The sequence below is a fragment of the Aricia agestis genome, chromosome 2, assembly GCF_905147365.1.
Source record: "Aricia agestis chromosome 2, ilAriAges1.1, whole genome shotgun sequence".
NCBI classification, from domain to species: domain Eukaryota; kingdom Metazoa; phylum Arthropoda; class Insecta; order Lepidoptera; family Lycaenidae; genus Aricia; species Aricia agestis.
Genome location: NC_056407.1, coordinates 8,782,273 through 8,803,737, shown reverse-complemented (window position 1 = coordinate 8,803,737; position 21,465 = coordinate 8,782,273). Strand labels below are relative to the sequence as shown.

Sequence of the window (21,465 nt, the reverse complement as noted above, 5' to 3'; positions counted from 1 at the left end):
ATCATGAATAAAAATATTATGAATCTATTACCTTGTCATTTTAATTAAGCATTTATTATTATTTAAGGCAATTGTACAAATTTTGAAAAATATAGTGTTTTTATAAATCTTATTTTTTTATTATACTTATTTATTTATTGATTTATTGTAACAAAATATATAATTTTAAAATCCTAGTATTACCTTTAGTTACATTATGCTTGACATGAGGTATTATTGTGACGGGCGGCCATAAAAATGTAATGTTATCTGATTATATTTATACGTTAGAATGTAACATATCAAAATTCAAAAACATCTAAATGTAGGGGGAGACTAGGGAAATTTCAGTCATTACAATTTACAACTACTATAGTTTGTGCGTTCTAAGATGATATGGGTGACAGTTTTCACGTTTCTTGCTACGGGTTTTTTTTTACAAGAAAACAAAAAAAAAACAAAATGTAATAAATTATATTCCATCTACAAAAACAAATGTTTCCTATAATTGTAAATGAATAAAAATGAAAAGATGCTAAATGCTAACTTAATAATAAAAATTATAAATATTAACTGTGAAATAGGAGTATAAAATTATTGTTACGAAAAAATTTGAAAAATGTCATATGCATGAAACGAAACTTATGTCAATAGAGATTGACTCTGTTGAATCGAAATCAAATCGATAAAAAAGGGCGGCCATCTTAAATCGCCGGCACCACTGAAATGTCAGTACGAAATCGATAATTTCGATTGCAATTCCTTTACGAAGTGATTCGATATTTTTAAACTATCGATTAATTTTTGTTAGGTAACTTCCCTACTATCGTCAATTATAATGTGTCACGCAATTCATCATAAAACGCACAAACTATAACTAGCAACTGCTTATTTACTTATTTTTGTTTATGAATAGGGACTGTGAGTTGTGACAATAGACGTCTACATGATAGAAGTACGTCAACCTAAAATTAATCAATAATATTTATTATTATTGGTCGCAGATAAAATTACTTACATTTTATTTGTAGTTCGTCAAACGCGTCAAACCTATCTGCTTTATACGTGATTAAGTATAAATAAAAGTGTAGGTAACTAATGATTAATCCTTCAGGCCCCGCGCGAGCACCGGTGATCGCGACAACAATAGAATACAATAGCAATTCCTGGAACCAACACGGGAAAACAAAAAACCATTTTTATTCTCGAATTAAAAAAACAACTGTATAAATGGTCACTAGTCTCCTCTCACTAGGTATATAACAATGTCGTTTTCTCTTCTTACGTTGCAGTGCAAACCAATTTGTAATCACTTCAAAAGTATTGAAGCAAATATTATAACATAGATATTCACGCTTTGGTCTAAAAATTATCTTCGGTGATTTTATTAAAAATATTTTATATTCTAGTTCTAGATACATATATAATAAAAGTACAAATTCGGTACGATGAGAAAATTGTTTCTTTTAAGTTTTGTTTCTATTAATTTGGGTGTGATTTGTCATGGAGAGTTGTTCACCGCTTTATCTGACTTAGAACCGCTGCTGACGACCCATAAAAAAGTTGTTGAAGATTTAGAAGACTACATCGGTAGAGAAGAGGAAAGGCTCAACACACTAAAAAGGTGAAAAGTAAAGCCGATGGCAGTTACTTAATTTTTTTATTCATTTTTAGCGTTCCGTACCCAAAGGGTAAAAACGGGACCCTATTACTGAGACTTCGATGTCTGTCCGTCTGTCCGTCTGTCTGTCTGTCTCCAGGCTGTGACTCAATAACCGCTAGGTATAGCTAGACTTCTGAAATTTTCACAGATTGTGTATTTCCGTTGCCGCTATAACAACAATCTTCCACAGTGCGTTTTTCGCGTAACTTACTGCCGCGCACTGTAAAACTTTGGAACGAACTGTCACCAGCAGTATTTCCGGACCTATACGACCTGGGCCTGTAGACAAGTGGCAAAGCGCTAACGCTAACGCTAACACTAGCGCTACAAAATGTATGCGATTTGACATAAGTCATCGCTTCGCTAGCGAATACTAATGTCAAATCCATACATTTTGTAGCGTTAGCGTTAACGTTAGCGTAAGCGTTTTGCCACTTGTCTATGGGGGCTGCAAACCTTCAAGAAAAGTGTGTATTCCCTCTTAAAAGGCCGGCAACGCACCTGCAGCTCTTCTGATGTTGCAAGTGTCCATGGGCGACGGTAGTTGCTTACCATCAGGTGACCCATTTGCTCGTTTGCCCCCTTATTTAATAAAAAAAAAAATACTAAAAATAAAATTAACATTTAATGGGGGCTCCATACAACAAACGTTATTTTTTTGGCTTTTTTTGCTCGTAATCAATAATGGCTACAGCTAGGCACTTGAAATTTTCATAAAGGCCTTAGTTATAATATGTCTACTTTAATAATTAATAATAATATTGAAATAAAGTGACAAACAATACGGGTTCCGTAAGGGTCGCTCGGCTGGTGATCTCTTGGCGTACCTGACTCATCGTTGGGCTCAGGCAATTGAGTCGAAGGGAGAGGCATTGGCTGTTAGTTTGGACATTGCGAAGGCCATAGATCGGGTTTGGCATAAAGCGCTGCTATCAAAGCTTCCATCATACAGGCTGCCCGAGAAATTATGTAAGTGGGTCACTAGTTTCTTAGCGGACAGAAGCATAAGGGTCGTAGTTGACGGCGTATGCTCGGAAACTCAGTCTGTTGATGCTGGTGTCCCTCAGGGCTGTGTACTATCGCCTACTCTATTCATACCGCATATCAATGACATGTTAGTTGTTACAGACCAACGGCATTCATTGCTATGCGGATGATAGTACAGGTGATGCTGTATATACCGGCTCCTCCAATATTTCTCGGCAAAATGTCACTGAGAGTCGAAACGAACTTGTGTCGGTGGAGAATTCATTGGAGAAGGTCTCTGAATGGGGTAGACGTAACTTGGTCCAATTCAAACCCGCCAAGACACAATTCTGCGCGTTCACCACTAAAAAGTCACCAATGGTCGTATATCCTCGTTTCGAGAGCACATCTTTAACCATCTCCCCTAGCATTGAGATACTTGGCGTCAACATATGGAGCGAAGTCCAGTTCCGATATCATCTAGAGGGTAAGGCCAAATTAGCCTCAAAGAAGCTTGGTGTTCTTAACAAATCGAGACAGTACTTCAGTCCGGACCAACGCCTACAACTCTACAAGGCGCAGGTTCGGCCTCATATGGAATATTGTTCTCACCTCTGGGCAGGGGCGCCAAAATACCAACTGCTCCCTCTGGATCGTATCCAACGATATCCAACGAAGGGCCGCTCGAATTGTTGACTGCCATAGTGTTTCAAACAGCTTGGACCCCTTGGAAATACGCCGAGATGTAGCTTCACTCTGCATAGAGGATGCAGAGTGAAGCTATGTAGCTTCTATGCATGCTATATATCTCTACTATGCAGAGTATGTACTCTGCATCCTCTATCGGTTGTATCACGGGGAGTGCTCTGAGGAATTGTTCGGAATCATACCACCTGCAACTTTTCGCTATCGTCCCACGCGAAAAACATACCATCCTCATCACCTTGATGAGTGGCAGTCTTCCACAGTGCGTTTTTCGCGTAACTTTCTGCCGCGCACTGTAAAACTCTGGAACGAACTGTCACCAGCAGTATTTACGGACCTATACGACCTGCAAACCTTCAAGAAAAGAGCGTATTCCCTCTTAAAAGGCCGGCAACGCACATGCAGCTCTTCTGATGTTGCGAGTGTCCATGGGCGACGGCAGTTGCTTACCATCAGGTGAACCGTTTGCTCGTTTGCCCCCTTATTTAATAAAATAAAAATTAAATAAAATAAAAATTTAAGGGCTCCCATACAAAAACACAATTTTTGGCCTATTTTTCGTCTATAACGGTACGGAACCCTTTGTGCGCAAGTCCGACTCGCAATTGGCCGACTCGCAAGTGATTTTTGAAGAATGTATTCTAAGATTAAAGATATATAATATAACGCAATAACGCATACATTACAATAAATGAGTTCTTGTCCACTACACGATTTCAACTTAACGAACTTATTGTTAGAGGTATTTTATATTACTATATATTTAAAATATTCAAATTATAGATATGTACAAGTGTACAAACGAGAACATGTGCAGGCGATGGAAGACATACCGAACTACCTCGGCAACCCTATAAACGCGTTCACACTCATCAAGAGGATGACCACAGACCTGGAGTACGTCAAACTGAATATTGATTTAGGAGCAGGTAATTAAAATTTTAAAACTCACTGAGTCTTAAAATAGTTTGTATGCATATGTGACATGAGTTTAACGTAATTTTTTTTGTAATGCTAGCAACAATTTCCTTGATCGAGGACGCACTTACCCCACATACTTTGTATAAAGCTAGCAGCACTTTCCTAGAACAAGCACGCAGCACGATGATGCTGGTTACCCTATGAGCTTCGACTAAAACTAGCAACAATTTCCCAGAACATGCAAGAAATATCAGCATCACGCAGTACGAGAACGCCACTTACCCCAGCGCGGAGGACTTACGCGGCGCCACGCGCGCTCTCACGCGCCTGCAGGAAACTTACCTTCTCAAGGTCGAAGATCTCGCTGAAGGAATACTAAATGGAGTTGTTTATGGGTGAGTTGAAATCGACAGTTATACCTTTCAGTAGGTACCTACTTTTTGTATTACCATTTTGTTTTGGAATATGTTTGTCTCTTTTACAGTTCTGCAATGAACGCGAATGATTGTTTTGAGCTAGGCATAGCGCTATATAATGAAACGGAGTAATTCCTTAGCGTGGATGTCAATCGCTCTAAAAAAATACAACGAAGAGATCTCCTCATATCCATTAACTGAAGTAGATATCCTCGAGTACATTACTTTTGCAAATTACATGCTATCGTTTTTACATTAGTATTTTTTGATTCGGATCTTAAAGAAAATATTGTTTACCATTTAGGAGACGTCAAAAAAGCTGAAGAATTGACGGAAAAAATAGTCGCCATTGATCCGACATATGATATACGTAAGCCTAATGTCACCATTGCCGAACAGGAGAGAAAAAAGAGACTGAATGGGGTCAGTTACTATTGATATACCTCATATACCTGTACTACTAGTTACTACTGCACTAAAATTTTAGGGGTCCCCATAGGTACAACTGAAACAAAAAATTTTTTTTTCATCTAAGCTATGCGTGTGGGGTATCTATGAATAGGTCTTAAAAAATCATATTAAGGTTTCTAATATCACTTTTTTCTAACCTGAATAGTTTGCGAGAGAGACTCTTCCAAAGTGGTAAAATGTGTGTCGCCCCCCCTCTAATTTCTAAAGTAGGGGCATGATAAGTCTAAAAAAATATATGATGTACCTTACTATAAAAACTATCAACGAAAATTAGTTTGAACGAAATCTAGCAAGTAGTTTTTTTTATACGTCATAACTGGTAAACCTAAAACCAACAAAAAAAAATTTTTTTCATCTAACCTATGCGTGTGGGGTATCTATGGATAGGTCTTCAAAAATCATATTGAAGTTTAAAATATATTTTTTTTCTAACCTTAATAGTTTGCGAGAGAGACTCTTCCAAAGTGGTAAAATGTGTGTCGCCCCCCCTCTAACTTCTAAATTTTTTTAGACTTATCATGCCCCATGATAAGTCAAAAAATAATATATGATATACATTACTATAAAAACTACCAACGAAAATTAGTTTGAACGAGATCTAGCTAGTAGTTTTTTTTTATACACCATAAATGGTAAACCTTAAATTAACTTCCATTAAATCAACTGAAATATAAAAATAAATCAAAAACCTTTAAATTTCATAAAAATAAACCTTATTGCTGCTGCGGAACCCTTCATGGGCGAGTCCAACTCGCACTTGGCCGGTTTTTTTAGTAAACTTCCAGCTAACTTAAAAGTATAATACGTTAAATAGATTTTGTCGTGAATTCTTAACGTTTCTATGAAATTGTTTATCCGTTGGCATTTTCCCTTTTACTTTTCCGTTAAGCTCTATAACTTATAAGAGCTCTTTGCAACTGTTTACTCCGTAATTCGTATAATATGTTACTTGTAAGTTGAACTGTTCAGAGTGAAAAGTAAAATATTTTTTGTTTCAGTTCCACCATGAGCGCAGGCGACTGTTTCGAGCTAGGCAAGGCGCTCTACAACGAAAAGGATTACACGAACTGTCTAGCGTGGATGACGATAGCTCTACAAAAATTCAATGAAGAGAATAACTCGTATCCGTTCTCGGAAGTGGTTATTCTCGAGTACATAAGCTTCGCTCATTATTTGCTAGGTAAAGTTTACATTTACATTTATAATGGAAGTTGTACAAGAAATAGAAATATGTTGTAGCTTGTGCTCGTATGAGTACTAGATGTCCCGCGCGGCTTCGCCTGCGTAAATTGGGAATTTTACGGAAACCGTACAACAATATTTTCCCATAAAAAATAGCTTAAGTCCCTACTCCCTTCACTTGGTCTACTCTATATCTGTGCCAAATATTGCCATAAAAATTGCTCCAGTAGTTTCTAATATTTCCCCGTTTTTCCCACATTTTCCTGAGTTTCTTCGGTTGTATTAGTCTTAGCGTGATAATATATAGCCTTACTCGATAAATGAGCTATCTAACACTGAAATAAGTTTTTAAATCGGACCTGTAGTTCCTGAGATTAACGCGTTCAAGCAAACATACTTACTCTTCAGGTTTATAATATTAGGTAGGTACTTATAGATTTTTTTTAATTATCGCTTGAAGACTATGAAAAGTACCAATAACAGGGTCATTATAGGCTCATAAGTCATAACCATGGGACGATGCATGGTATAATATGGTAGTGATGATGATGATGAATGTAATTTGCATAGTAGCATATGCTTTCCGTTCTTAAAACAACGCCGAAACTCCCAAACTTGTATCTATAAAGAATCAGGAGTTCTTTTAGCGCCTTCCGAACCACGGTATACCAGGTATACCTCGGTGCAAAATCTTACTTGTTGGTAGCATATGCTTAGAATACTTCTCACGAAACCGAAGTCACCACATGTTTCCCTATAAATTTTGAGGAGTTCCCTCGATTACTTATGGATCCTTCATCAGATCACCACTTTTGTGAATATAATACCAAATTGGGATATCCTACTTCCTACTTCCTACTAATATTATAAAGGCGAAAGTTTGTTTGGATGTATGGATGTGTGGATGTATGGATGTTTGTTACTCTTTCACGTAAAAACTACTGAACGGATTTTAATGAAACTTTACAGTAATATAGCTTATACATCAGAATAACACATAGGCAACAATTTTAACCGACTTTCGAAATGGAGGAGGTGTTATGTTCGTTTTTAGGGTTCCGTACCTCAAAAGGAAAAAACGGAACCCTTATAGGATCACTTTGTTGTCCGTCTGTCCGTCCGTCCGTCTGTCAAGACCCTTTTTCTCAGGAACGCGTGGAGGTATGAAGCTGAAATTTATATCAATTACTCAGGTCTACTGTCCCTTAAAGCTGTGAAAAAATCAAACTTCTAAGCCAACGCAATCAAAAGATACAGCCGTTTATGCCGCAAATTTTCGACACTTGCAAGGGAATCAAAACCTACAGGGTGCTTCCCGTGTACTCAGAATCTTGAAATTTGGTACGAAGCAACGTCTTATAGCATAGATAAAGGAAAAATTACGAAAACCATAAATTTTTAGTTACATCACATAATATATTTTTTTTTAATAATTTTAAACTTACTACCCATTTCCTCATAAACGCGTAGAGGTATTAAATTGAAATTCATACCAAATACTCAGGTCTATAATACCTTTAAGCTGTAACAAAATCAAACTTCTATGTCAACGCAATCAAAAGAAACAGCAATTTAAGCTGCATATTTTGAAACTCGCAAGTACTCGCAAGGGAATCAAAACCTAAAGGGTACTTCCAGTCGACCTAGAATCTTGAAATTTGGCATGAAGCAACGTTTTATAGCACACATAAAGGAAAAATTCCGAAAACCTTAAATTTTTAGTTACATTACAAAATATATATTTTTTAATAAATATAAACTTATTACTTTTTTCCTCATGAACGCGTAGAGCTATCAAGTTGAAATTCCATCTTTCCCCATTGTAATGTTATGAATTTCATTTTGCAATAAAAATACCATAGTTATGACTCGATTGTCGTAATGAACGAACTTTGTAAACCTTGCAGGTTTGTACGGAACCCTCGGTGCGCGAGTCCGACTCGCACTTGGCCGGTTTTTTTTTTTCTTTAACGATTACTCTGCCATTTGTGAACCGATTTTCAAAAATTTTCTTTTAGTGTGTAGGTTATCATTCCAATTTGATACCATATTCATAAAAGTGGTGACCTGATGAAGATATCCATAAGTAATCGAGGGAACTCCTCTAAATGTGTATGGAAATATGTGGTGACTTCGGTTTCGTAAGCAGTATTCTAAGCATATGCTACCAACAAGTAAGATTTTGCACCAAGGTATACCATGGTTCGGAAGGTGCTGAGAGAACTCCTGATTCATTATAGATACAAGTTTGGGAGATTTAACGTTGTTTTAAGAGCGGAAAGCATATGCTACTATGCAAATTATCTTCATCTTAATCATCGTCACTACCATAAACCGTTATAGAACCATGTGTCGTCCCGTTTTGATCCTATTATTGATACTTTTCATAGTCTTTTATGATATATCACTTAAACCGCGGGTAACACCGCGGGGCACAGCTAGTTACCCTATATACCAAAAGAAAAATTTTGAAAATCGGTTAACAAACGGCGGAGTAATCGTTGAACATAGGAAAACGAACATAACACCTCCCCCATTTTGAAAGTCGGTTAAAATTGTAGCCTATGTGTTATTCTGATGTATAAGCTATGATATTGTAAAGTTTCATTAAAATCCGTTGAGTAGTTTTTGCGTGAAAGAGTAACAAACATCCATACATCCACACATCCATACATCCAAACAAACTTTCGCCTTTATAATATTAGTAGGATCTAGTAACATAAAATTGCAATGCCTTACTTAGACCGCGTTGTATTTGTCGCAGTCATCTGGATTAATCTGCGATTCGATCGAATGACTAGACTCTAGAGTCTAGAGTCTAGAGCATTCATTGAATATCACTATTAAATAGAATGACTAAAGGACAACTCGTCAAGACGTTGACTGTGACGTTAAACATCTTGACTAAAAGTCACTTTACAAAAATTACTTTAGAGTAAATTTAATCGAAAAAATTTCAAAACAGTGCTATCATCTTTCTATGCAAGCTGTTTAACGCCATATTTGTATTGGTGACTACTAGCGCCGCAGTGGAAAAAAATGAAATGCGTTCAATTACCGGACAAATATTTTCATGTTCGCTCTCTTCAAAGGGCTATGTTACAAATCGCTGACTAGCTGGACATTGAGTGACGATTGCTCAATCAACGTTCGGCCGAGTCATTGATTTGAATGGTGGTTGGTTACTCGAGTACATTTCTCAGCATATATCGTAGTATAAATGTATTTTCACATACAAGTCACAGCTTCATTTACATTAAGTTACGATAACGACAAAATACTTCTCCTACAGGAGACGTAAGGCAAGCTCTAGAATGGACGAAGAAGTTAATCGCGATAGAGCCGACACACGAGCGCGCTCTCGGCAATATCCCGCACTACCAGGCCACCATCGCTGCGCAGGAGGAGAAAAGGAAGAAGAGATTGAGAGGGGTAAGTTAATGTGGTCTTTAGTCTCTAGCAGCTATACTCAACCTGCGGCCCGTCGAGATTTTATCAATGGCATGCTTGAATCGATAATTTTGAACGTTATTTATTTACCCCTAAATAATCTTGGTTGCGGCCCGCGACACCAAGACCATGTTCAAGTCTTGTTCTTGTTTAAAAAAGGTTGAGTACATCTGGTCTATAGGCTCGATGTGCTTATGGTAGAAATCACAAGGCAAAGCTTTAAAAATGAAATATTTTGTAAGATATTTTGTGTTGCCAAGCCAAGCCAGCTTTGTTGACCACGACCACGACACACTTGATAGTGTCGTAGCATTATTATTTGAAGTTCCATAACCGATGCTACTGGAATCTACTACAATAACTTTGATACTATCAAAGTTATTGTCGATTTAACCGATGACTAAGTACTTTACAAAAACTTTGATAGTATCAAAGTTATTGCAAAGTACTTATTTTTTTATGAAATAAGGGGGCAAACGAGCAAACGGGTCACCTGATGGAAAGCAACTTCCGTCGCCCATGGACACTCGCAGCATCAGAAGAGCTGCAGGTGCGTTGCCGGCCTTTTAAGAGGGAATAGGGTAATAGGGGAGGGAAGATAAGTGAATATGGGAGGGTAGGGAAGGGAATAGGGTAGGGGATTGGGCCTCTGGTAAACTCACTCACTCAGCGAAACACAGCACAAGCGCTGTTTCACGCCGGTTTTCTGTGAGAACGTGGTATTTCTCCGGTCGAGCCGGCCCATTCGTGCCGAAGCGTGGCTCTCCCACGTATATTACTTAGTCATCGGCTTACGATTCATATCCCCGTCGACACAGCTCAATATTCAGTGTTACGGCTATTGTTGATACACTTTTTGGCACGTGAAATATAAGTACATATAATATTTACTTTTTTTCTACATTGACAGGATACCGGGGAAGACTTCTTAGAAGAAGAGGAAGATGACCAACAACCCAAGGAGCTGAGCAGCTACGGCAAGGAGCGCAAGATGTACGAGACCCTGTGCCGCGGGGAAATGGACATCTCACCGAAAATAGCTAAAGAGTGAGTTTCTAATTCACTGGCTTTATAATTATAATTTACGGTAGGGTGATAATGAATGTGGTGACAGCAATGCCACAGGCTAAAATTATACAATATCTCCACAACATACTATGATGTTCTTGCCGTGTAGTTGTATAACCCTATAGCTGAGTTATGCGACTACTGCAAGACACCTATGTGAAGTTAGCAACCGAGTTCAAGGTAAATGATTTTTATATATGTCATTCGATTGTACCCGGAGTGTACCCGATTGTACCGCAATTAAAATCGTTTGTACCTCAATAGGGTAGAAATGGGGGGGGTGGTAAAATTTGCTTAGCAACCGACATAAAGATACCGGAATTTCAATGATGCCATCTGGAAGAGTATCGTTTGTACCGGATTGTACCCGTTTTTAAAGTTAATTTTTTTTTTGATTTTACGAAAAAAAAACAAAAAAAAATTTTTCCCTAAAAATAAGGCTTTGTATGGAGTAGAAGGAAAGAAAGTATATAAAGCAGTTCAAATGTGTAAAAGAAGTTATTTTTTGAGGTAGATTCGTTCGGTCTTGACGAATTTTCCAATATCTTACTATAAAAGTCGGAGTTATATTTTGCAGTTTTTTTGTCGTTTGTACCTCGCCAAAACAAAAAGATTATAAAAGAAGATACTATTCACTTTAAATTCACACAAAATTTTTTGAGGTACAAACGATTTTTCATATAGTAACAAAGTCAGAAATTCGATCGGTCTTGACGAATTTTCCTATAACTTACTATAAAACTTTGAGTTAAATTTTGCAACTTTTATCGTTTGTACCTCGCCAAAACAGAAAGATTATTAAAGAAGATACTATTCACTTTATTTTAACATAAATTTTTTTAAGGTACAAACGATTTTTCATATAGTAACAACGTCAGAAATTCGATCGGTCTTGCCGAATTTTGCAATATCTTACTATAAAAGTCAGAGTTAAATTTTGCAACTTTTATCGTTTGTGCCTCGCCAAAATTGAAAGATTATAAAAGAAGATACTATTCACTTCATATTCACCCAAGAAATCGTGAGGTACAAACGATTTTTCATATTGTAACAACGTCAGAGATTCTATCGGTCTTGACGAAATTTCTTACATCTAACTATAAAACTCGGAGTTAAATTTTGCAATTTTTATCGTTTGTGCCTAGCCAAAACCGTAAGATTATAAAAGAAGATACTATTCACTTTATATTAACACAAAAAAATTTGAGGTACCAACGATTTTTCATATAGTAACAACGTCAGAGATTCGATTGGTCTTGACGAATTTTCGAATATCTTCCTATAAAACTAAGAGTTAAATTTTGCAACTTCTATCGTTTGTACCTAGCGAAAACCGAAAGATTATAAAAGAAGATTCTATTCACTTCATATTCACTCAAAATTTTTTGAGGTACAAACGATTTTTCATATAGTAACAACGTCAGAGATTCGATCGGTCTTGACGAATTTTCGAATATCTTACTATAAAACTCGGAGTCAAATTTCGCAAATTTTATCGTTTGTACCTCGCCAAAGCCGAAAGATTATAAAAGAAGATACTATTCACTTCGTATTAACACAAAAAAATTTGAGGCACAAACGATTTTTCATATAGTAACAACGTCAGAGATTCGATCGGTATTGACGAATTTTCGAATATCTTTCTATAAAACTCGGAGTCATATTTTGCAACTTTTATCGTTTGTACCTCGCCAAAGCCGAAAGATTATAAAAGAAGATACTATTCACTTCGTATTTACACAAAAAAGTTTGAGGTACTAACGATTTTTCATATAGTAACAACGTCAGAGATTCGATCGGTATTGACGAATTTTCGAATATCTTACTATAAAACTCGGAGTCATATTTTGCAACTTTTATCGTTTGTACCTCGCCAAAGCCGAAAGATTATAAAAGAAGATACTATTCACTTCGTATTGACACAAAAAAATTTGAGGTACAAACGATTTTTCATATAGTAACAACGTCAGAGATTCGATCGGTATTGACGAATTTTCGAATATCTTTCTATAAAAGTCGGAGTCATATTTTGCAACTTTTATCGTTTGTACCTCGCCAAAGCCGAAAGATTATAAAAGAAGATACTATTCACTTCGTATTTACACAAAAAAGTTTGAGGTACAAACGATTTTTCATATAGTAACAACGTCAGAGATTCGATCGGTATTGACGAATTTTCGAATATCTTACTATAAAACTCGGAGTCATATTTTGCAACTTTTATCGTTTGTACCTCGCCAAAACCGAAAGATTATAAAAGAAGATACTATTCACTTCATATTTACACAAAAAAATTTGAGGTACAAACCATTATTCATATAGTAACAACGTCAGAGATTCGATCGGTCTTGACGAATTTTCGAATATCTTACTATAAAACTCGGAGTCAAATTTTGCAACTTTTATCGTTTGTACCTCGCCAAAACCGAAAGATTACAAAAGAAGGGGAGTTACGCGCGGGTTGTCCCAGCGGACGCACGTGTGATCTGCGACGCACGACTTGTCCGTAATTATTGTGCTAGTTAAATACGAATTGTTTTTACACGAGTGTTTACAACCTAACCGATAAGGGCACTCCTGGCAACAGGAGTCCCTTTGTGTTATAATGTTCGACCCCACTAAAGAATATTACCCCACCGTTATGTCTCAACCTACCGCTTCGTCTCAAGCCACCGTGAAACCTCAGCAAGTACCTAAACAAACAAGTTACGCCAATGTCACCTCTTCGTTATCGTTCCCAAAGAAAGATCAGGCGATTATAATAGACTCAATCGATGGAATAACGATAAGAGAATACCTCGTTGCGCTGACCGCCTTGATACCTGCTTCTTCGATAAGATTTGTTTCAAGAATATCGAATGCTCGAATCTGTATTTATTTAGACTCGAAAAAAACAGCAGACGAACTTATTGATGACAAAAAGAAAATTACAGTTAAAAATATGTGGAGATAAAACCATTAATAACTAGAAATAAACGCATAGTTTTATCAAATGTTTGTCCAGTAATTCCCAACTATATTATCGAAGAAAAGTTTAAAGAATTAAAAATTGAAATTTTGTCGCCTATTTCTTTTGTTAAAATTGGTGTTCCGGATCCTGGGTTCTCCCATATATTAAGTTTTAGACGACAGTTGTACATAAGTCCCGATGATGAAAAGTTACTTCCGGAATCATTCCAGGTTAATTTCGATGGCACAAATTATTGGATTTATCTATCATCTGACTCGCTGAAATGTTTTACATGCAACACAACAGGTCACGTTGCCAAAAATTGCCCGCAAACTGAACAAACCTTCTCAGTTACACATCCAGAAGCTGAAATAGAAAAAAACGTTACAAATCAAGACACCGTTTTTGACAATGATAATTTAGAAACTCTGCCAATAGTTAGCCCTAAAATACCTGTCAATTCTGAGCCGACATATGACCAAAAACGAACAAAGCGCGCCCATTCACCGAGTACCTGCAGTGAGTCTTCAAAAACAGATGCCGTTAAACCTGCTGTGTCACTGAAAAAGCCAACATCCATTTTAGAAACAGATGATGATTCCTACAGTACTACGTCAGTTGAAGAATCTGACGTAAAGAAAAAAACCAAAAAGAAACTCAGAAAGACAGACACACGATCGAATGAAGACACCTGGAGAGAAATAAAAGAAAATCTTATGAACTCAGACACCGAAAAATTTCCAATAGATATAGATAGGTTTATAAGTTTACTAGATAATACTAAAGGGAAGAAAAATATAAAAGAAATAGTATATACTTATACAGATAACATTAAAGACTTAATAAGAATGTGCAATATACTACATTTAAAATTAAATACTACTTTGAAAAATAGATGTTCGCGATTGTCTAGTAAGTTGCATGAAATTTTGGATTCTACTTCTACATTAAACTCTTAATTTTATTTTTAATACATATAATATTATTATATACTACTTACATACCAAATTATGAATATTTTACAATGGAATGTGAACGGTTATTATAAAAGATTAGAAAATATTAATTTACTTATTAATGAATTGGATCCATATTGCATTTGCTTACAGGAAACTAATTTCTCTTCAGATTTTAGCGCTTCTATGAAAGGTTTTAGTTGTTTTTATAAAAATCGTCAACATGGGAATAGAGCTAGTGGTGGAGTTTCTATTTACATAAAACCGTATACACTTCCTGAACATGTAAATATTAATACACAATTAGAAGCAATAGCAATTAAAATAAAATTTCCGTTTACGTTTACCATATGTAATGTTTATCTTCCAAACAGTACCACATTTACTAAAAACGATTTAAACAATCTTGTTAACCAATTACCAGCACCTTTTGTTATTTTAGGTGATTTCAACAGTCATCATTCCTACTGGGGCTCTGATAAATGTGATTCCCGGGGTAAAATAATAGTTGATTGGTTGGAAGATCATGATGATATAATTATTTTGAATACTGGTGAAGCAACTCATTTCAATAGTAACACTGGTCTGACAAGTAACATCGATCTTACTTTAGCTTCACAAAATATTACTGAATATTTTGAATGGAATGCTTTAGGAGACTTGTACGATAGCGACCATTTTCCAATATTTATAAAAACATATTCACGACATAATACTCCGAAAAAAGTCCAAGTCCCTAAAAAATGGATATTTGATAAAGCCGATTGGTCCTTATTTCAAAATGAAATTGACAAAAATATTCCAAATTTATTTGTATTAGATAAAATACGTAATGATACTACTATAGATGAAGTTGTTCTTAAATTTTGTGATTTAATTATATATGCAGCAAATAAATCTATACCTAAAACTTCAGGCTACTTTAGACCTAATAATGTTCCCTGGTGGAATGATGACTGTAGAATGGCTATAAAAGAATCTAAAAAAGCTTATAGAAATTTTAAAAAATATGCTAGAAATGATCATGACTCTAAGTATAAAATAGAATATAAAAAGAAAAGGGCATTCTGTAGAAAAATTCTAAAAGAAAACAAAAAAAGATACTGGCAAAGGTGGACATCTACAATAAATTCAAATGTACCCATTAGTGAAATCTGGAAAAAAATAAAAATTATTAACAATACTTATAGTGGCCCTAACAATATCGTGCTCAAAAATAATAATGGATCATTGACAGCGAGCCCAAAAGAAGTTTCAGACTTACTAGCTGATAATTTTGCGGCTAATTCCAGTACTGACAATTATGAACAGGAATTTAAAATTTATAAATCGGCTAAGGAAAACGAAAATATAATTTTTGATTTACGCAATAATTTAGATTATATTAATAAAGATATTTTAATGCATGAACTAATGTTGGTACTCTCTCAAAGCAAAAACTCTAGTCCTGGGCCAGATAACATCCCTATTGGTATAATTAAGCATCTTCCCGAAAGTGGACTTAAATATTTACTAAATCTTTATAATTATATGTGGCAAAATCAGTTGTTTCCCGATTGTTGGAGAGAAGCTGTGGTGATTCCAATACTTAAGCCTGGCAAAGATGCTAGTTCACCATCAAGCTACAGACCTATAGCATTAACTTGTAACATGTGCAAAGTATTCGAAAAAATTGTAAACAACAGAATTAAATGGTACGCAGAAGTAAATAATTATTTATCAAATTATCAATATGGATTTCGACAATTTAGGTCAACCTCTGATCAATTAATGAACATAGAAAGTGAAATTTTAGACTCTTTAGCTAATAATAATTATTTGGTTCTTGTAGCACTTGACATTGAGAAGGCATATGAGATGGTGTGGAAGCATAGAGTGATCGAAATTTTGCAGGGCTTGGGTATCAAAGGAAACACGCTTGCTTTCGTTAAAAAATTTTTAACTAACAGGACGATTAAAGTTAGAATTAATAGTACGGTTTCTGATCAGGTTATTATTGAAAATGGTTTGCCCCAAGGATCGGTTATAAGTGTAGTTTTATTTTTACTGGCAATAAATGATGTCCTTTCATGTATAGATAAACCTCTGAGAGGCTTTTTGTTTGCAGACGACTTGACGATAACTTGTTCTGGTAAGATCTTAGATTCAACATTAAAAATTATTCAAAATACTCTTGATAGGCTTCTCGATTGGTCAAGAAAATCTGGATTTAAATTCTCTAAAACTAAAACAGAATACATTGTATTTACAAAGAAAAAGAAAATAAATACACATTTAGCGCTTTCCTTAAATGATAATACTATTAAAAAAGTAAGTAACATAAAAATATTAGGTTTAACATTAGACTCCAAAATGACATGGAAATTACATTTAAATAAATTAAAAACAGAATGTAATAAAAGATTGAATGTTATTAAAGTTTTATCATCACTGTCATGGGGTGCTGATAAAAATTGTTTAATTAATACAAATAAGGCTCTAATTAGACAAAAATTAGATTATGGCGCTATTTTCTATGATTCCGCTAAACCTAGCAATCTTAAATGTTTAGAAAGCATACAAAACACTGCTTTAAGATTAAGTATCGGTGCCTTTAAGACAAGTCCCGTTATGAGTATATTGGCAGAATCGGGGGAAATGCCACTTTCCTACAGAAGAAAACAGCTGGTTCTAATTTATGCCACTAACATTTTCTCTCAACCTTTCAGTCCAATTTATGAATATTTCACAAAATCCTCGCCTAACGCTGAATATAATATTCGATCTAACCTGACCAAACCACTGCGTATTCGAGCTAAACAATATTTAACTGATATAAATTTTTGTTTTCCATCATTTTTCCCTAAAAAAATTCCTGCTTACGGCCCGTGGGTCGATATTGATTTACCTATAAACCTTGAATTAACTAAACATCCTAAAGATAAAACCCCAAATTTAATTTACAAAAGCCTATTTAATGAAATAATACATAAAAATCAAGATTATATACAGTTATATACAGATGGATCAGTAATTGATGATAAATCAGGATGTGCTGTCGTTACTCTCGATAGTAGTTACTGTTATAAATTATCAGATTATAATTCAATTTTCAGTTGTGAAGCTATTGCTATCTGTAAAGCTCTTGAAATAATAAAAAGTGGGAGTAATTTAGATAAATTTATTATATTCTCTGATTCTAAATCGTGCCTGCAGGCACTGCTTAACATTAATAATATCGACCCACTCATACTATGCATGAGAGACACAATTTTACATTTAATTGAAAATAACTTTAAATTTGAAATATTTTGGATCCCAAGTCATCAGGGTATTGAAGGTAATGAGAAGGCTGATATGGCAGCAAAAAGTGCTACAAATTTAAATTTAGTAGATTTTTCTATTAATTCTAATGCATTAGATGTTAAAAGACACATAAAACAAAAAATTAGAATACTATGGGATACTGTTTGGAAGGATAAAAATTCTAGTAGTAAATTATACAGAATAAGAAATTCAGTTTTTGACAAAGCTCCATCATTATTTCATACTCGAAGGGATCAAACTGTCATTACTAGACTGCGAATTGGTCACACAAATATGACTCATGTATACTTAATGAAAAAAACTGGTAGACCAAAATGTAGATGCAGAATGGATCTAACTGTACAACATCTGTTAAAAGAATGTCATGATTACGATGATATTAAAATAGCTTGTAATTTACCTAATATTATGAAAGATTGTTTAAGTGACAAAGGATACATACAGACGATTAATTTTGTTAAAAATTTAAATATGTATGAAAGTATATAAATGTAAACATTACTGTAGTCGCTAATGACCTTAGCTGTTAAAAAGCGACTTAAAATAAAGAAAAAAAAAAAAAAAAATTACAAAAGAAGATACTATTCACTTCATATTCACTCAAAATTTTTTGAGGTAAAAACGATTTTTCATATAGTAACAACGTCAGAGATTCGATCGGTCTTGACGAATTTTCGAATATCTTACTATAAAACTCGGAGTCAAATTTTGCAACTTTTGTCGTTTGTACCTCGCCAAAACAGAAAAATTATTAAAGAAGATACTATTCACTTCATATTTACACAAAAAAATTTGAGGTACAAACGATTTTTCATATAGTAACAACGTCAGAGATTCGATCGGTCTTGACGAATTTTCGAATATCTTACTATAAAACTCGGAGTCAAATTTTGCAAATTTTATCGTTTGTACCTCGCCAAAACCGAAAGATTACAAAAGAAGATACTATTCACTTCATATTCACTCAAAATTTTTTGAGGTAAAAACGATTTTTCATATAGTAACAACGTCAGAGATTCGATCGGTCTTGACGAATTTTCGAATATCTTACTATAAAACTCGGAGTCAAATTTTGCAACTTTTGTCGTTCGTACCTCGCCAAAACAGAAAAATTATTAAAGAAGATACTATTCACTTCATATTTACACAAAAAAATTTGAGGTACAAACGATTTTTCATATAGTAACAACGTCAGAGATTCGATCGGTCTTGACGAATTTTCGAATATTTTACTATAAAAGTCGGAGTCATATTTTGCAACTTTTATCGTTTGTACCTCGCCAAAACCGAAAGATTACAAAAGAAGATACTATTCACTTCATATTCACTCAAAATTTTTTGAGGTAAAAACGATTTTTCATATAGTAACAACGTCAGAGCTTCGATCGGTCTTGACGAATTTTCGAATATTTTACTATAAAAGTCGGAGTCATATTTTGCAACTTTTATCGTTTGTACCTCGCCAAAACCGAAAGATTATAAAAGAAGATATTATTTACTTCATATTTATTATAAAAAATTTTGAGGTACAAACGATTTTTCATATAGTAACAACGTCAGAGATTCGATCGGTCTTGACGAATTTTCGAATATCCTACTATAAAACTCGGAGTCAAATTTTGCAACTTTTGTCGTTTGTACCTCGCCAAAACAGAAAAATTATTAAAGAAGATACTATTCACTTCATATTAACACAAAAAAATTTGAGGTACAAACGATTTTTCATATAGTAACAACGTCAGAGATTCGATCGGTCTTGACGAATTTTCGAATATCTTACTATAAAACTCGGAGTCAAATTTTGCAACTTTTATCGTTTGTACCTCGCCAAAACCGAAAGATTACAAAAGAAGATACTATTCACTTCATATTCACTCAAAATTTTTTGAGGTAAAAACGATTTTTCATATAGTAACAACGTCAGAGATTCGATCGGTCTTGACGAATTTTCGAATATCTTACTATAAAACTCGGAGTCAAATTTTGCAACTTTTATCGTTTGTACCTCGCCAAAACCGAAAGATTACAAAAGAAGATACTATTCACTTCATATTCACTCAAAATTTTTTGAGGTAAAAACGATTTTTCATATAGTAACAACGTCAGAGATTCGATCGGTCTTGACGAATTTTCGAATATCTTACTATAAAACTCGGAGTCATATTTTGCAACTTTTATCGTGTGTACCTCGCCAAAACCGAAAGATTATTAAAGAAGATACTATTCACTTCAAATTTACACAAAAAAATTTGAGGTACAAACGATTTTTATCGTAAGATATTCGAAAATTCGTCAAGACCGATCGAATCTCTGACGTTGTTACTATATGAAAAATCGTTTGTACCTCAAATTTTTTTGTGTAAATATGAAGTGAATAGTATCTTCTTTTATAATCTTTCGGTTTTGGCGAGGTACAAACTATAAAATTTGCAAAATTTGACTCCGAGTTTTATAGTAAGATATTCGAAAATTCGTCAAGACCGATCGAATCTCTGACGTTGTTACTATATGAAAAATCGTTTGTACCTCAAATTTTTTAGTGTAAATATGAAGTGAATAGTATCTTCTTTTATAATCTTTCGGTTTTGGCGAGGTACAAACGATAAAATTTGCAAAATTTGACTCCGAGTTTTATAGTAAGATATTCGAAAATTCGTCAAGACCGATCGAATCTCTGACGTTGTTTCTAAATGAAAAATCGTTTGTACCTCAAAAAATTTTGAGTGAATATGAAGTGAATAGTATCTTCTTTTGTAATCTTTCGGTTTTAGCGAGGTACAAACGATAAAAGTTGCAAAATTTGACTCCGAGTTTTATAGTAAGATATTCGAAAATTCGTCAAGACCGATCGAATCTCTGACGTTGTTACTATATGAAAAATCGTTTGTACCTCAAATTTTTTAGTGTAAATATGAAGTGAATAGTATCTTCTTTTATAATCTTTCGGTTTTGGCGAGGTACAAACGATAAAATTTGCAAAATTTGACTCCGAGTTTTATAGTAAGATATTCGAAAATTCGTCAAGACCGATCGAATCTCTGACGTTGTTTCTAAATGAAAAATCGTTTGTACCTCAAAAAATTTTGAGTGAATATGAAGTGAATAGTATCTTCTTTTGTAATCTTTCGGTTTTAGCGAGGTACAAACGATAAAAGTTGCAAAATTTGACTCCGAGTTTTATAGTAAGATATTCGAAAATTCGTCAAGACCGATCGAATCTCTGACGTTGTTTCTATATGAAAAATCGTTTGTACCTCAAAAAATTTTGAGTGAATATGAAGTGAATAGTACCTTCTTTTGTAATCTTTCGGTTTTGGCGAGGTACAAACGATAAAAGTTGCAAAATTTGACTCCGAGTTTTATAGTAAGATATTGGAAAATTCGTCAAGACCGATCGAATCTCTGACGTTGTTACTATATGAAAAATCGTTT

The 21,465-nt window shown here is 34.6% G+C and overlaps 2 protein-coding genes across 2 annotated transcripts in view; both read left to right on the top strand.

Moving 5' to 3' along the window:
- The first annotated feature begins 1,427 nt into the window (after positions 1-1,427).
- Positions 1,428-4,782, top strand: LOC121736591 (prolyl 4-hydroxylase subunit alpha-2-like). Its single transcript, XM_042127900.1, has 4 exons — positions 1,428-1,603; positions 4,097-4,242; positions 4,470-4,629; positions 4,719-4,782. Exons 1-4 carry the CDS (start codon positions 1,428-1,430, stop codon positions 4,780-4,782), a joined length of 546 nt encoding a protein of 181 aa, XP_041983834.1.
- Positions 4,783-6,108: 1,326 nt separating this feature from the next.
- LOC121740025 (prolyl 4-hydroxylase subunit alpha-1-like) overlaps positions 6,109-21,465 on the top strand; it is a 32,196-nt gene continuing 16,839 nt past the window's right edge. The window contains exons 1-3 of the mRNA XM_042132714.1: positions 6,109-6,301; positions 9,596-9,735; positions 10,664-10,800. Of these exons, the coding sequence (XP_041988648.1) occupies positions 6,127-6,301; positions 9,596-9,735; positions 10,664-10,800 (452 nt within the window). The 5' untranslated portion in view covers positions 6,109-6,126. The remainder of the gene's footprint in view (positions 6,302-9,595; positions 9,736-10,663; positions 10,801-21,465) is intronic.